We start from the raw sequence: 15,659 nt of genomic DNA, 5'->3' as shown, positions 1-15,659 counted from the left end.
AAGTTCTTTTCAGGCTTGTGTCTTCATTGCTGTACACTGAACTCAGACTTACAGATAACAGATTGCTCATAAGCCCACTCCTCTGCACAAACCCTCCCCGTGTGAAGAGCATGAACACCCGTGTGTTCGCATATCTTGTCCTTGTTTGGTTGACTTGCCCGTCTGTGCTCTTCAGCTTCAGGAGGACCCTCCTCCCCTGCTCGACGATCCTTTTCATCCTCTCTTTTTCACTTCCAGCAATTTTTCCCATATAGGCATTTCCAAATATTCTCACTTTCTTTTCCATTTTCTTGAAGCCCCAAGCGCCTCCATATTCACTTTGCAGATGGTCTCAGACAGACCCAGTGATCCAGTGTGAGCTGCTTCTGTTTTCCTACTCTTCACCTTAGAGTGTTTCTTTACTTATCTCTTTACCTTCTTGTCACAGCTAAGTAGCTCCCATTTCTCCAAATTTAATTCTTTTGTGTCTGTCACCGCCGCCTCTCTGACTGCTCTCGTATCCAGACACTCTTCAGAAGTTGTTTACTTGAGGTTACTGATTGTTTTCCAATCTAATGGTCTCTTGTCATTTATTCATTAATTCAGTGATACTGGCGCCTGCACCATATGCCAGACTTTAATAAACATCTAGGCAGCCAGGTGAGGGAATAGGAGCTCACTGTCTAGGGCAGAGGTTGGCAGACTTTTTTGCTACAAGTAGTAAATAATTCAGGTTTGTAGGCCATACCAGAATCTCTGTTGTAACTACTCAGCTGTGCACCCGTGGGGTGAAAGCAGCCATAGACAATGTGTAAATGAGTAGGTGTAGCTGTATTTTGATTAAACTTTATTTAGAAAAACAGGCTGCCGGCTGGCTTTGGCCTCTGGGCCAACCCCCTGGTCTAGTGTTGAGCCTTTCTGATCTACGTATAATGTAAATTACTCTTTACCACCCCCTTTTTGAAACCCTTTCTTTTGAGTTCTAGAAAGTCAGAGTCTCTGATACTCCTCCTACTTCCCTGGAAGCTTGTTCTTTTTCCTATTTCTGTCTACTAGGTTGGTGTTTCTCAAGGTTCTGGTTTTGGTCCTCCTGTTCTCTTTCTCTAAACTCTGGACAATCTCATCACATCGTAGAGTATCTGAATAAGTCGCTCTCCATCCTGACGTTCTCCTGATTCTGCTCCCAGACTCCTGTCTGCCTGCTCGATGGGTCTCCATGCATCTGAGCCACCAGCACCTCTCACTTCGTACAGCTAAAAATGAGACCACTGTTGTCTTCACCTTCCTGGCACACCTGCTGTTCCTTCATCCTTCTTCCTTCTTTCTGTTCATCTGTCTCATCAAGTGGCGATGACAGTGAGTTGTGATAATGTGTGTAAAGCACCAGCCTGGCGTCTGGCACACAGGAGGCAAGCAGTGAATGTCAGCTCCCCTCTTTCTCTTGGTCACCTCAAGGCTCCATTTACCTTGATTTGAAACCTCCTCTTCTATTCTGCACCATATTCAATATGCTGCTAAGTTCTTTTATTTTATTCTACAATATCTCTTGCCTCTGACTTCTTTTCATTCTCACCACCATTTCCTAATTTAAAGCACTCAGTCAGTTTGGAATTGCATTTATCTGAACTTAACAACAGCAGCAGTAACAACAGAAACAAATTTATGTTAGCTTAACCCAGTGGAGTTTTATGTTTTCTTATGGAACACAATGTCTGGAGGTCAGTGGTCCAGAGCTTTCCCAGCCCAACAGAGACCTGACTTCTCTCTCTCCTCAGATATTCTGAGCAAGTAGCTTTTGTCCTCATGCTTTTCTCTCTGTGGTTACAAGTGAATGTTCCATTTCCAGCACTGCATCTATATTCCAGGCAGGAAGAGGGGAAGGACAAAGGGGTAAGAGACTGAAAAGCCAATCTTGCCATGTCTTTCCTCTTTTTAAAGGGCTTATCCAGAAGCACCACCTAGCAACTTCTCCTTACATCTCATTGTCTGGGCTGTATCACTCGGCCGCTCCTGATTGCTGCTCCAGACAAAGTGAGGGCTCTGTTAGGAAAAAGGAGAGGGTGAATATTGGGCAGGTACCCACCAGTGTTTGCTGAGGCACCCACAGCACCTCCTGACTCATCTGCCCACCTCCACGCTCTTCCTTAATCCATTGCACACAGTGACCAGACCAGTCATCCCGGAACTTGGCTCCAAATTCATCATACTACTTCTCCTCTGCCAATTTTATTGAGGTATAATTGACAAAACCGTATATATTTAAAGCGTACAATGTGATGATTTGATATACATATACATTGTGACGTGATTATCACAGTCAAGTCAGTTAACACATCCACCATCTCACATAGTTACCATTTATTCTTGTGGGTGAGTGGCGGGAATGCTTAAAATCTACTCTCTTAGCAAATTTCAGGTATACAGTACTATATGGTCACAATGCTGTGCCTTAGGTTCCCAGAACTTATTCACCTTGTAACTGAGTGTACCCTTTGACCAACATCTCCTTTTTCCCCCTACTCTCCAGCCCCTGGCAACCACCCTTCCACTCTCTGTTTTTATGAGTTCAGCATTTTTTAATATGTCTAAAATCACTAGTCATAATGTCCTTCAGGTTCATTTATGTTGTTGCAAGTGGCAGGACTTCTTTTTTAAATCCGTCCATCTCTCAAGGGACAGTTTGGTTGTTTCCATATCTTGGCTATTGTGAATCATGCTACAAAGAACATGAGAGTGCAGATGTCTCTTTGGGATACTAATTTTGTTTCCTTCATATATATATATATATATATATATACACACACCCAGAAGTGGGATTGTTGGAGCATATGGTAGCTCTATTTTTAATTGTTTGAGGAACCTCTTTACTGTTTTCCATAGTGGCTGCACCAATTCCCACCACTGTTGGGAATTGCTATCCTAAGAGGTGTGACTGTGGTTTTGATTTCCATTTCCCTGATGGTTAGCGATGCTGAGCATCTTTTCTTGTACCTATTGTCCATTTGTATGTCCTCTTCGGAAAAATGTCCCGTTAGTTCTGCCCATTTTTTAATCGAATTGTTTGGGTTTTTTGCTGTTGATACATGTGAATTCCTTATATATTTCAGATCTTAAGGCCTTATCAGATATATGGTTTGTGCTATGGTTTGAATGTTTGTGTCCTCCCAGAATTCATTTTGATGTCCTGATGTGATGCTATTAAGAGGTGGAGCCTTTGGGAGGTAATTAATGGCTTTATAAAGAAGGCCTCAGAAGCTGACTAGCCCCCTTCCACCTTTCAAGGGCACAATGAGAAAGCACTGGCCATGAGTCAGGAAGAGAGCCCTCACTAGCCACCACATGGAATCTGTGGCGCCATGATCTTGGACTTCTAGCCTCCAGAACTGTGATAAATACATTTCTGTTGTTTATAAGCGACCCAGTCTCTAGTTTTTTGTTATAGCAGCCCGAATGGACGAAGACAGTTTGCAAATATTTTCTCCCACTCTGTTGATTATTTTGTTTTGTCGATTATTTCCTTTTCCATGCAGAAGCTTTTTAGTTTGATGTAGTCCTACTTGTTTATTTCTGTTTTTTGTTGCCTGTGCTTTTGGTGTCATATCCAAAAAATCCTTGCCAAGAATAGTGTCAAGGACCTTTTTTCCTATGTTTTCTTCTAGGAGTTTTACAGTTTCGGGTCTTACGTTTAGGTCTTCAATGCATTTTGAGTTAATTTTTTTGAATTGTATAAAATAGGGATGCAGTTTCTTTTTTTTTTTTAAATAGATCTTTATTGGAGTATAATTGCTTCACAATACGGTGTTAGTTTCTGTTGTACAACAAAGTTAATCAGCCATATGCATACATATGTCCCCATATCCCCTCCCTCTTGAGCCTCTATCCCACCCCTCTAGGTCGTCACAAAGCACCAAGCTGATCTCCCTGTGCTATGCTGCTGCTTCCCACTAGCTAACTGTTACATGTTGATGTTACTCTCACTTTGCCCCAGCTTCCCCCTCTGTCCCTGCCCCCCGCCATGTCCTCAAGTCCATTCTCTATGTCTGCGTCTTTATTCCTGCCCTGCCACTAGGTTCATCAGTACCACTTTTTTTTAGATTGCATATGTATGCGTTAGTATACAGTATTTGTTTTTCTCTTTCTGACTTACTTCACTCTGTATGACAGACTCTAGGTCCATCCACCTCACTACAGATAACTCAGTTTCGTTTCTTTTTATGGCTGAGTAATATTCCATTGTATATATGTGCCACATCTTCTTTATCCATTCATCTGTCGATGGACATTTAGGTTGCTTCCATATCCTGGCTATTGTAAACAGTGCTTCAATGAATGTTGTGGTACATACGTCTCTCTTTTTTTTTTTTTTTTTTTTTTTTTTGCGGTATGCGGGCCTCTCCCTGTTGTGGCCTCTCCCGTTGCGGAGCACAGGCTCCAGACGCACAGGCTCAGCGGCCATGGCTCACGGCCCAGCCGCTCCGCGGCATGTGGGATCTTCCTGGACCGGGGCACGAACCTGTGTCCCCTGCATCGGCAGGCAGACTCTCAACCACTGCGCCACCAGGGAAGCCCCGTACGTCTCTTTTTGAATTATGGTTTTCTCAGGGCATATGCCCAGTAGTGGGATTGCTGGGTCATATGGTAGTTCTACTTTAGTTTTTTAAGAAACCTCTGTACTGTTCTCCATAGTGGTTGTATCAATTTACATTCCCACCAACAGTGCAGGAGGGTTCCCTTTTCACCACATCCCCTCTGGCATTTATTGTTCTAGATTTTTTGATAATGGCCATTCTGACCAGTGTGAGGTGATACCTCACTGTAGTTTCTCTAATAATTAGTGATGTTGAGCATCTTTTCATGTGCCTCTTGGCCATCTGTATATCTTCTTTGGTGAAATGTCTATTTAGGTCTTCCACCCATTTTTTAATTGGATTATTTGGTTTTTTTGATATTGAGCTCCATGAGCTGTTTGTATATTTTAGAGATTAATCCTTTGTCCATTGTTTCATTTGCAAATATTTTCTCCCATTTTGAGGGTTGTCTTTTTGTCTTGTTTATGTTTTCCTTTGCTATGCAAAAGCTTTTAAGTTTCATTAGGTCCCATTTGTTTATTTTTGTTTTTATTTTCATTACTCTAGGAGGTGGGTCAAAAAAGATCTTGCTGTGGTTTATGTCAGAGTGTTTTTCCTATGTTTCCTCTAAGTTTTATAGTGTCTGATCGTACATTTAGGTCTTTAATCCATTTTGAGTTTATTTTTGTGTATGGTGTTGGGGAGTGTTCTAATTTCATTCTTTTACATGTAGCTGTCCAGTTTTCCCAGCACCACTTATTGAAGAGGCTGTCTTTTCTCCATTGTACGTTCTTACCTCCTTTGTCGTAAATTAGGTGACCATATGTGCGTGGGTCTGTCTCCGGGCTTTCTGTCCTGTACCATTGATCTATATTTCTGTTTTTGTGCCAGTACCATACTGTCTTGATTACTGTAGCTTTGTAGGATAGTCAGAAGTCGGGGAGCCTGATTCCTCCAGCTCCATTTTTCTTTCTCAAGATTGCTTTGGCTATTCGGGATCTTTTGTGTCTCCATACAAATAGTAAAATTTTTTGTTCTAATTCTGTGAAGAATGTCGTCGTTAGTTTGATAGGGACTGCATAGAATCTGTAGATTGCTTTGGGTAGTATAGCCATATTCGCAATATTGATTCTTCCAATCCAAGAACATAGTATATTTCTCCATCTGTTTCTGTCATCTTTGATTTCTTTCATTAGTGTTTTATAGTTTTCTGAGTACAAGTCTTTCACCTCTTTATGTAGGTTTATTCCTAGGTATTTTGTTCTTTTTGTTGCAGTGGTAAACGGGATTGTCTCCTCAATTTCTCTTTCTGATTTTTCATTGTTAGTGTATAGGAATGCCAGAGATTTCTGTGCATTAATTTTGTATCCTGCAACCTTACCAAATTCATTGATTAGTTCTAGTAGTTTTCTGGTGGTATAGGATTTTCTATGTATCATGTCATCTGCAAACAGTGACAATTTTACTTCTTCTTTTCCAATTTGTATTCCTTTTATTTCTTTTTCTCCTCTGATTGCCATGGCTGGGGCTTCCAGAACTATGTTGAATAATAGTGGCGAGAGTGGACATCCTTGTCTTGTTCCTGATCTTAGTGGAAATGCTTTCAGTTTTTCATCATTGAGTATGATGTTTGCTGTGGGTTTGTCATATATGGCCTTTATTATGTTGAGGTAGGTTCCAGCTATGCCCACTTTCTGGAGAGTTTTTATCATAAATGGGTGTTGAATTTTGTCAAAAGCTTTTTCTGCATCTATTGAGATGATCATATGGTTTTTATTCCTTAATTTGTTAATATGGCATATCACATTGATTGACTTAAGTATACTGAAGAATCCTTGCATCCCTGGGATAAATCCCACTTGATCATGGTGTATGATCCTTTTAATATGTTGTTGGATTCTGTTAGCTAGTATTTTGTTCAGGATTTTTACATCTGTCTTCATCAGTGATACTGGTCTGTAATATTCTTTTTTTGTGATATCTTTTTCTGGTTTTGGTATCAGGGTGATGGTGGCTTTGTAGAATGAATTTGGGAGTGTTCCTCCCTCTGCAAGTTTTTGGAAGAGTTTGAGAAGGATCAGTGTTAGCTCTTCTCTAAATGTTTGATAGAATTCGCCTGTGAAGCCATCTGGTCCTGGACTTTTGTTTGTTGGATGATTTTTAGTTACAGTTTCAATTTAATTACTTGTGATAGGTCTGTTTATACTTTCTAATTCTTCCTGGTTCAGTTTTGGAAAATTGTACCTTTCCAAGACTTTGTCCATTTCTTCGTGGTTGTCCATTTTATTGGCATATAGTTGTTTGTAGTAGTCTCTTATAATCCTTTGTATTTCTGCAGTGTCAGTTGTGATTTCTCCTTTTTCATTTCTAATTTTATTGATTTGTGTCCTCTCTTTTTTTCTTGATGAGTCTGGCTAAGGGTTTATCAATTTTATCTTCTCAAAGAACCAGCTTTTTGTTTTATTGATCTTTGCTATTGTTTTCTTTGTTTCTATTTCTTTTATTTCTGCTCTGATCTTTATTATTTCTTTCCTTCTACTGACTTTGGGTTTTCTTTGTTCTTCTTTCTGTAGTTGCTTCAGGTGTAAGGTTAGATTGTTTATTTGAGATTTTTCTTGTTTCTTGAGGTGAGATTGAATTGCTATAAACTTCCCTCTTAGAACTGCTTTTGCTGTGTCCCATAGGTTTTGGGTTGTCGTGTTTTCATTGTCATTTGTTTCTGTGTATTTTTTTATTTCTTCTTTGATTTCTTCAGTGATCTCTTGGTTATTTAGTAGCGTACTGTTTAGCTTCCATGTATTTGTGTTTTTACAGTTTTTTTCCTGTAATTGATTCCCAGTCTCATAGCGTTGTGGTCAGAAAAGATGCTTGATATGATTTCAGTTTTCTTAAATTTTCTGAGGCTTGATTTGTGACCCAAGATGTGATCTATCCTGGAGAATCTTCCATGTGCACTTGAAAAGAAAGTGTATTCTGCTACTTTCAGGCAGAATGTTCTTATAAATATCAATTAAACCTATCTGGTCTGTTGTGTCATTTAAAGGTTGTGTTTCCTTATTTATTTTCTGTTTGATCTGTCCTTTGGTGTGAGTGGGGTGTTAAAGTCCCCTACTATTATTGTGTTACTGTCGATTTCCCCTTTCATGGTTGTTAGCATTTGCCTTAGGTATTGGGGTGTTCCTATGTTGGGTGTATAAATATTTACAATTGCTATATCTTCTACTTGGATTGATCCCTTGATCATTATGTACTGTCCTTCCTTATCTTTTGTAACAGTCTTTATTTTAAAGTCTATTTTATCTGATACGAGTATTGCTACTCCAGCTTTCTTTTGATTTCCATTTGCATGGAGTATCTTTTTCCATCCCTTCACTTTCAGTCTGTATGTGTCCCTAGGTCTGAAGTGGGTCTCTTGTAGACAGCATATATATGGGCCTGTTTTTGTATCCATTCAGCCAGTCTGTGTCATTTGGTTGGGGCATTTAATCCATTTACATTCAGGGTTATTATCAATATGTATGTTCCTGTTACCGTTTTCTCAACTGTTTTTGGTTTGTTTTTGTGGGTCTTTTTCTTCTCTTGTGTTTCCTGCCTAGAGAAGTTTCTTTAGCATTTGTTGTAAAGCTGATTTGGTAGTGCTGAATTCTCTTAGCTTTTGCTTGTCTGAAAAACTTTTGATTTTTCCATCGAATCTGAATGAGATCCTTGCTGGGTAGAGTAATCTTGGTTGTAGGTTTTTCTCTTTCATCACTTTAAGTATATCCTGCCACTCCCTTCTGGCCTGCAGAGTTTCTGCTGAAAAATCAGCTGATAACCTTATGGGGATTCCTTTGTATGTTATTTTTTGTTTTTCCCTTGCTGCTTTTAATGTTTTTTCTTTGAAATTAATTTTGGTTAGTTTGATTAATATGTGTCTTGGTGTGCTTCTCCTAGAGTTTATCCTGCATGGGACTCTCTGTGCTTCCTGGATTTGGGTGACTATTTCCTTTCCCATGTTAGGGAAGTTTTCAACTATAATCTCTTCAAATATTTTCTCACAGATTTTTCTCCTCCTCTTTTTCTCCTCCTCTTCTGGGACCCCTATAATTTGAATGTTGGTGCATTTAGTGTTGTCCCAGAGGTCTCTGACATTGTCTTCAATTCTTTTCATTCTTTTTTGTTTATTCTGCTCCTCAGCAGTTGTTTCCTTTTCTCCTCCTCTTCTGGGACCCCTTTTTCTTTTTCTCCTCCTCTTCTGGGACCCCTGTAATTTGAATGTTGGTGCGTTTAGTGTTGTCCCAGAGGTCTCTGACATTGTCTTCAATTCTTTTCATTCTTTTTTGTTTATTCTGCTCCTCAGCAGTTATTTCCACCATTTTGTCTTCCAGCTCACTTATTCGTTCTTCTGCCTCAGTTATTGTTATTGATTCCTTCTAGTGTATTTTTCATTTCAGTTACTGTGTTGTTCATCTCTGTTTCTTCTTTAGTTCTTCTAGATCTTTGTTAAACATTTCTTGTATTTTCTCAATCCGTTCCTCCATTATATTTCTGAGATTCTGGATCACGTTTACTATCATTACTCTGAATTCTTTTTCAGGTAGATTGCCTATTTCCTCTTCATTTATTTGGTCTTGTAGGTTTTTACCTTGCTCCTTCATCTGTGACATATTTTTTTGTCATCTCATTTTTTTTTTTAATGTGTGGGATTGTGTTCCTGTCTTACTGGTTGTTTGGCCTGCGGCTTCCAACACTGGAGTTTGTAGGCTGTTGGGTAGAGCTGGGTCTTGGTGCCAAGATGAGGACCTCCGGAAGACCTCCCTCCTATAAGTATTCCCTGGGGTCTGAGGTTCTCTGTTAGTCCAGTGGTTCAGACTCAGAGCTCCCACCACAGGAGCTTCGGCCTGAACCCCGGCTCGTGATCCAAGATCCCACAAGCCGTGCGGGGCGGCAACAAAAGAAAGGAGAACAATAACAAAGTAAAAAATATAATTAGACTAGGAAACTAACAGATATGTTAGAAAGAATATAAAAATAAAAATATAGATGAAACAACAACCAGAAGATAAAACAGAACCACAATAGTAAAAAAGAGGAGGATAAAATTTTTTTTAAAAAAAGGTGGAAAAGGCCTTGGCTGTGGAGGGCAGGGCCTAAACAGGAGTGGGGTTTGGGTGGTGGGCGGGGCCTATGCTTAGGACCCACAGGGCTGGAAAAGGTCCTGGAGGCTGTTGGGGGTGGGGCTTAGGCTCAACAGAGGGGGCCCAGGCGTCCCTCCTGCCTCCAGTCTCAGAGGACAGGGGACCCCACCTGGGAGCCCAGTAGGCTTCCTGGGCTCGAGTGGGTGGGGCAGACACCCACTGGTCCTGGAGGGTCTCTCCCACCTGCCTCTCCTGTTCTCCCCCTACACCCCCAGGGCCACCTCGGCCTGCAGGGGTCCTCTGAGGGCATAGGACCTGGCCTGAGAGTCGGGCAGACTTCCCTGGCCCATTGGGCAGGGGAAATGCTGGGTGCCCTCCCCACCGATCTGAGCCCCTGAGGGTGCCTCCAGGTGTGCGAACCCCTCCCCCCTCCTCAGCCGCCCCTCAGGGGCTCTGGTCCTGTCTGGCCTCCACTTCTCCTCCCCACTCAGTCCCCTGATGTCCTACCAGTTCGCTTGGGGGTTCTTCCTGTCTCCTTGGGCATCAAGGTCCCCCACCAGCGTCCAGCAGGCACCCTAGTTGTGGGGAGACAGGAACTCTGTGTCTTCCCACACTGCCATCTTGACTCCGCCCCCAGTTTCATTCTTTTGCATGTGGATATCCAGTTTTCCCAGCACCATTTACTGAAGTCTATCCTTTCTCCATTGTGTATTCTTGGCACCCTTGTTAAAGATTAGTTGACCATATATGTGTGGGCTTATTTCTGGGCTCTCTGTTCTATTCCTTTGGTCTATGTGTCTGTTTTTATAGCAGTTCCATACTGATTTGCTTACTATAGCTTTGTAATACAGTTGGAAATCAGGAAGTGTGTTGCCTCCAGCTTTGTTCTTCTTTCTCAGTATTGCTTTGGCTATTTGGGTTTTTATTTTGTTTTTCGTAGTTCCATATGAATTTTAGGATTTTTTTTCTATTTCTGTGAAAAATGCCATTGGAATTTTGGTGGGGATTGCATTGAATCTATAGATGACTTTGCATAGTATGAACATTTTAACAGTGTTAATTCTTCCAATTCAAGAATACAAAATATCTTTCCATTTGCCTTCTTCGGTTTCTTTGATCAATGTCTTACAGTTTTCAATGTATAGGCCTTTCACCTTCTTGGTTAAATTTATTACTAAGTAATTTTTAAAAAGCTATTGTAAGTGAAATCGTTTTCTTAATTTTTCTTTCGATAGTTCATTGTCAGTATATAGAAAAGCAACTAATTTTTAAATAAATTTTATTTATTTTATTTTGGGCTGCATTGGGTCTTTGTTGCTGCGCACGGGCTTTAGTTGCAGCGAGTGGGGGCTACTCTGTTGCGGTGCACGGGTTTCTCATTGCAGTGGCTTCTCTTGTTGCAGAGCACGGGCTCTAAGTGTGTGGGCTCCAGTAGTTGTGGCACACAGGCTCAGTAGTTGTGGCTCACGGGCTCTGGAGTGCAGGCTCAGTAGTTGTGGCGCACAGGCTTTGTTGCTCTGCGGCATGTGGGATCCTCCTGGACCAGGGCTCGAACCTATATCCCCTGCACTGGCAGGTGGATTCTTAACTACTGTGCCACCAGGGACGTTCAAAAGCAACTAATTTTTGTATGTTGGTTTTGTATACTGAATTTGTTGATTACTTCTAATAGTTTTTTGGTAGTCTTTAGCATTTTCTAAAGACTAATATATGGTATTAAGATCATGTCATCTGGAAACAAAGTTTTACTTCCTCCTTTCCTATTTGGATGCCTTTCATTTCTTTTTCTTGCCTAATTTCTCTGGCTAGGTCTGTGTTGAATAGAAGTGGCAAGAGTAGGTATCTTTGTCTTGTTCCTGATCTTACAGAGTGAGCATCATTGTCTTGTTCACTACTGGGTATGAAGTTAGCTGGGGGCTTGTCATGTGTGGCCTTTATAACATTGAGGTACATTCTTTCTATACCTAATTTGTTGAGAGTTTTCATCATGAAAGAATATTGAATTTTGTCAGATGCTTTTTCTGTATTTATTGAGATGATCATACGATTTTTGTTCTTCATTCTGTTAATGTGGTGTATTGATTTGTGTATGTTGAATCATCCTTGCATGGTAAGGATAAATCCCACTTGATCATGATGTACGATCCTTTTAATGTGCTGTTGAATTCAGTATGCTAGTGTTTTGTTGAGGACTTTTGTGTTCACCGGGGATATTGGTCTGTAATTTTCTTTTCTTGTAGTGTCCTTGTTTGGTGTTGATGTCAAAGTAATGCTGGCCTTGTAGTACGAATTTGGGAGTGTTTCCTCCTCTTCACTTTTTTGGAGGAGTTTGAGAAGGATTGGTATTAATTCTTTAAATGTTTGGTACAATTCACCATGAAACTGTCTGGTCCTGGGCTTTTCTTTGTTGGGAGGTTTTTGACTACTGATTAAATCTCCTTACTTGTTATTGGTCTGTTCAGATTTTCTATTTCTTCATGATTCAGGCTTGGTAGGTTGTGTGTTTCCAGGAATTTATCCATTTCTTCCAGGTTATCCAATCTGTTGATGTGTAATTGTTCATGGTAGTCTCTTCCAACCCTTTGTATTTCTGTGGTATTAGTTGTAATGTCTCCTCTCATTTCTGATTTTAAGTCTTTTCTCTTTTTTTAAAAATTGGTCAAGCTAAAAGTTTGTCAGTTGTTTATCTTTTTTAAAAAAACAGCTCTTAGTTTCACTGATCTTTTCTATAATTTTTCTAGTCTCTCTTTATATCTGCTCTGATCTTTATTATTTCCTTTCTTCTGCTAACTTCAGGCTTAGTTTTTTCTTTTTCTAGTTCCTTGAGGTATAAACTAGGTTGTTTATGTGAGATCTTTCTTTTTTCTATTATTTATTTATTTTGCCTGCGCCATGCGGCTTGCAGGATCTTTGGTCCCCCACCAGCGATTGAACCCAGGCCACAGCAGTGAAAGCACCAAGTCCTAACCACTGGTCCGCCAGGGAACTCCCTCTTTTTTCTTAATGTAGGCATTTATTACTGTGAACTTCCCTCTTAGAACTGCTTTTGCTGCATCCCATAAATTTTGGTGTGTAGTACAAGGGACCCTTGAACAACACAGGTTTGAACTGTGTCATCTACTTATATGCACATTTTTTCAGTAAATATGTATTATATTACTACACAATCCTTAATGCGTTGAATCTGCAGATACAGTCAGCCCTCCGAATATGTGGTTCCGTAAGTTATATGCAGATTTTTGACTGTGTGAAGGGTTGATGCCCCTAAACCCTGCTTTGTTCAAGGGTCAACTGTATTTCCATTTTTGCTTCTAGATATTTTGTTTCCCTTTTGATCCTCTTTGATTTCTTCATCATACTACTTTTTTTTTTTTTTTTTTTTTGTTTTGCGGTACGCGGGCCTCTCACTGTTGTGGCCTCTCCCGTTGCGGAGCACAGGCTCCGGACGCGCAGGCTTGGTGGCCATGGCTCACGGGCCCAGTTGCTCCGCGGCATGTGGGATCTTCCCGGACCAGAGCACGAACCCGTGTCCCCTGCATCGGCAGGCGGACTCTCAACCACTGCGCCACCAGGGAAGTCCCCATCATACTACTTTTAAGTCTGTTTCTAAAACATTTATTTTTAGATTCTGTAACATAGATGATGACAATCATGAGACTCCCACAAACACCAGACTTGGGGGTGGTAGTGGTGGTAGATTTGGCTCTTTGTGGGGATTTAATAGACGGCAGCAAGGGAGGCTGAGCCTAGTCAAGGTTCCTGCCGTGAGCTCAGCCATCTGCCAGCCCCTGCAGGCAAGTGTTGATCGGCTCAGCATCAGAGCTGTTTGTCGTCAGATGCTTCCCCCAACTTCACCAAGTGAGAACTTCGGTCACTGAGGTAAGACCATTCGAGAATAAACACCACATCCATCCATCTCCTCTCTCCACAGCCAGCAAACGGAAGAGGACCCAGGCGTGCAGGAACTGGAGGCCCTGATAGACACGATCCAGAGGCAAGGGAAAGATCACCCGTGCAGGGACAACATCTGCAAGATGTTTCAAATTTATGACAAGGAAGCTTCAGGACATGTGGACAGGGAGACGTTCTTTAAAATCTGTGACTCTTTTCACCTCCCAGTTGATGATTCCTTGGTTAAGGAGGTGAGTAGGATTTCCTGTTCAGGGTTGATTGCAGAGGCTGGGCACCGCTCACTCGTTCCCAAAGGCAGTTGCATTTGTATTTCATTTTAACTGGGGAAGACTTGGGGTGTTCACATCAGATCTGCTGTTTGGTCCTGATTATGGCATTTGCCCTCGACTCTAGCATTGGCATCCTTTCCTAACTGCTGCTGTAGGGCATCTCTTTAAGTGGGCAGGGGCCAGACAGCACAGAGCAGCCAGTGAACCATGTCAGGGCTAAAGGAGGGTGGCTGCCAAGGGCAGATTGAAAAGGTGGACTGAGCAGGATGGTGGGAACCTTTGATAGCTTCACAGCCTACGTTAGCCCATCAGTAGGGCTGGCGTGGGAGAGGGCGTGACCACTGCCCTGGACAGCAGCATCCGCCAGTAGGGGTCCATGGTCAGCTGCCAGTGGAGGGATGACATGGACGATCCTCTCCGAGAGTTTCCATGAGGGAGCTGAAGAGGGCATTTCATACCTCTTTTTCGTTATAAACCCCTTTGACCATGGTTCCCCTAGAAGTCGGGACAAACTTTCTCCCACCGTTGCCAACGATGGTGGCTAATGTTATTGAGACATTCTCACTGATTAAGAACATTGTGATGCTGTAGTCCTTCTTAATGATACGTTAGGAAAAAGGGATGTTTGGAAGTTAGGTCTCATTTAGGGAAGCCTTCTGTTTGGGGCCAGTGTGACTAGGTTGGAGATGAGGGTTTTTCAGATGGGAACATTAGCAAGGAGTGAGGGAGGCAGGTAGAAGGATAACAGTTCAAGTGGGCCAAATGCCCATCTAGCTTCCCAAGTCTCAGGCTGACAGCACACCCAGCCTTCGATTTCTTAGGTCATTTGTGCTATCTGTGACCTGACCTGGGAGAGAGGAGCTGCAGTCAGGGGAGGTGGGACAGGGAAAGCAGGGGCGGGATGGATTTGCACACGTCCTTAAAGTAGCCACAGCAGATCGGTGTGCTTACTGCCACTCACAGGTGTTTCAGGGGACTTGGTTTGAGCAGTGACATGACTAGATTTTTCTTTTAGGCTGTGATAGCAGCAACCTCTGCTATTCTAAGTCTTACTCTGTGCTGACTGGATGGACAAAGTCTTGTAATTGAATATAAGAACAAAAATGCTTTGGAAATGACAGTGCTCTTATAAATGTCAAACCTGAAACCTTGGGCAGGCCATTTACTCCATCTGAGCTTTGATTTCGTGAAGATGGGGATACTCTGACCTACCTTCCCGGTTTACAGGATCATTTCAGAATCAGCCAAGGATATATAAAAAGCCTGAGCTGGTTTACAAAGGCAGGGACAGGCACTAAAGAGCGCTGTGCAGCTGAGCTGAAGGCAGCCCATCTGTCTCTCACGGGCTCCCCTTCTCTCTCCCACAGCTCATCAGGATGTGCTCTCACGGAGAAGACAAGATTGACTACTATAACTTCGTCCGTGCTTTCTCCAACTGACCTGCTGAGGACAGAAAGCACAGTATTTTGAGGTTGGGCCTACGTATACCTGTACTCTTCATAGAGGCATTTACAGAGCTCTTGAAATTATATTTCCTTTTTGGTTCTTTTACCACTGAAGTCTAAATTAAATTGGATCTTGTAGGAGCTGAGGTTGGTGCCTTATTTAGGGAGGGGAGATAGGGGTGTTGTGATGGTTAATTTTATGTGTCAACTTGACTAGATATGGGGTGCCTGGACATTTCTGGGTGTGTCTGTGAGGCCGTTTCTGGATGAGGTTAATATTTGAGTTGGTGGATGGAGTAAAGCAGATGGCCCTCTCCAATGTGGGTGGGCCCAATGTGGGTGGGCCCAATGTGGGTGGGCCCCACCCAT

General features: G+C 42.0%; 1 protein-coding gene across 1 annotated transcript in view; it reads left to right on the top strand.

Moving 5' to 3' along the window:
• The window catches only part of EFHC1 (EF-hand domain containing 1), a 65,224-nt gene extending 49,793 nt beyond the window's left edge, over positions 1–15,431 (top strand). Inside the window, exons 10-11 of the mRNA XM_019949920.3 lie at positions 13,596–13,806; positions 15,213–15,431. Coding sequence (XP_019805479.2) covers positions 13,596–13,806; positions 15,213–15,284 — 283 coding nt within the window. The 3' untranslated portion in view covers positions 15,285–15,431. The remainder of the gene's footprint in view (positions 1–13,595; positions 13,807–15,212) is intronic.
• Positions 15,432–15,659: the final 228 nt, after the last annotated feature.

The sequence above is a fragment of the Tursiops truncatus genome, chromosome 10 (assembly GCF_011762595.2).
Source record: "Tursiops truncatus isolate mTurTru1 chromosome 10, mTurTru1.mat.Y, whole genome shotgun sequence".
NCBI classification, from domain to species: Eukaryota; Metazoa; Chordata; class Mammalia; order Artiodactyla; family Delphinidae; genus Tursiops; species Tursiops truncatus.
Note: the sequence above shows the minus strand (reverse complement) of the source record. Positions and strands in the feature narration are given on the sequence as shown.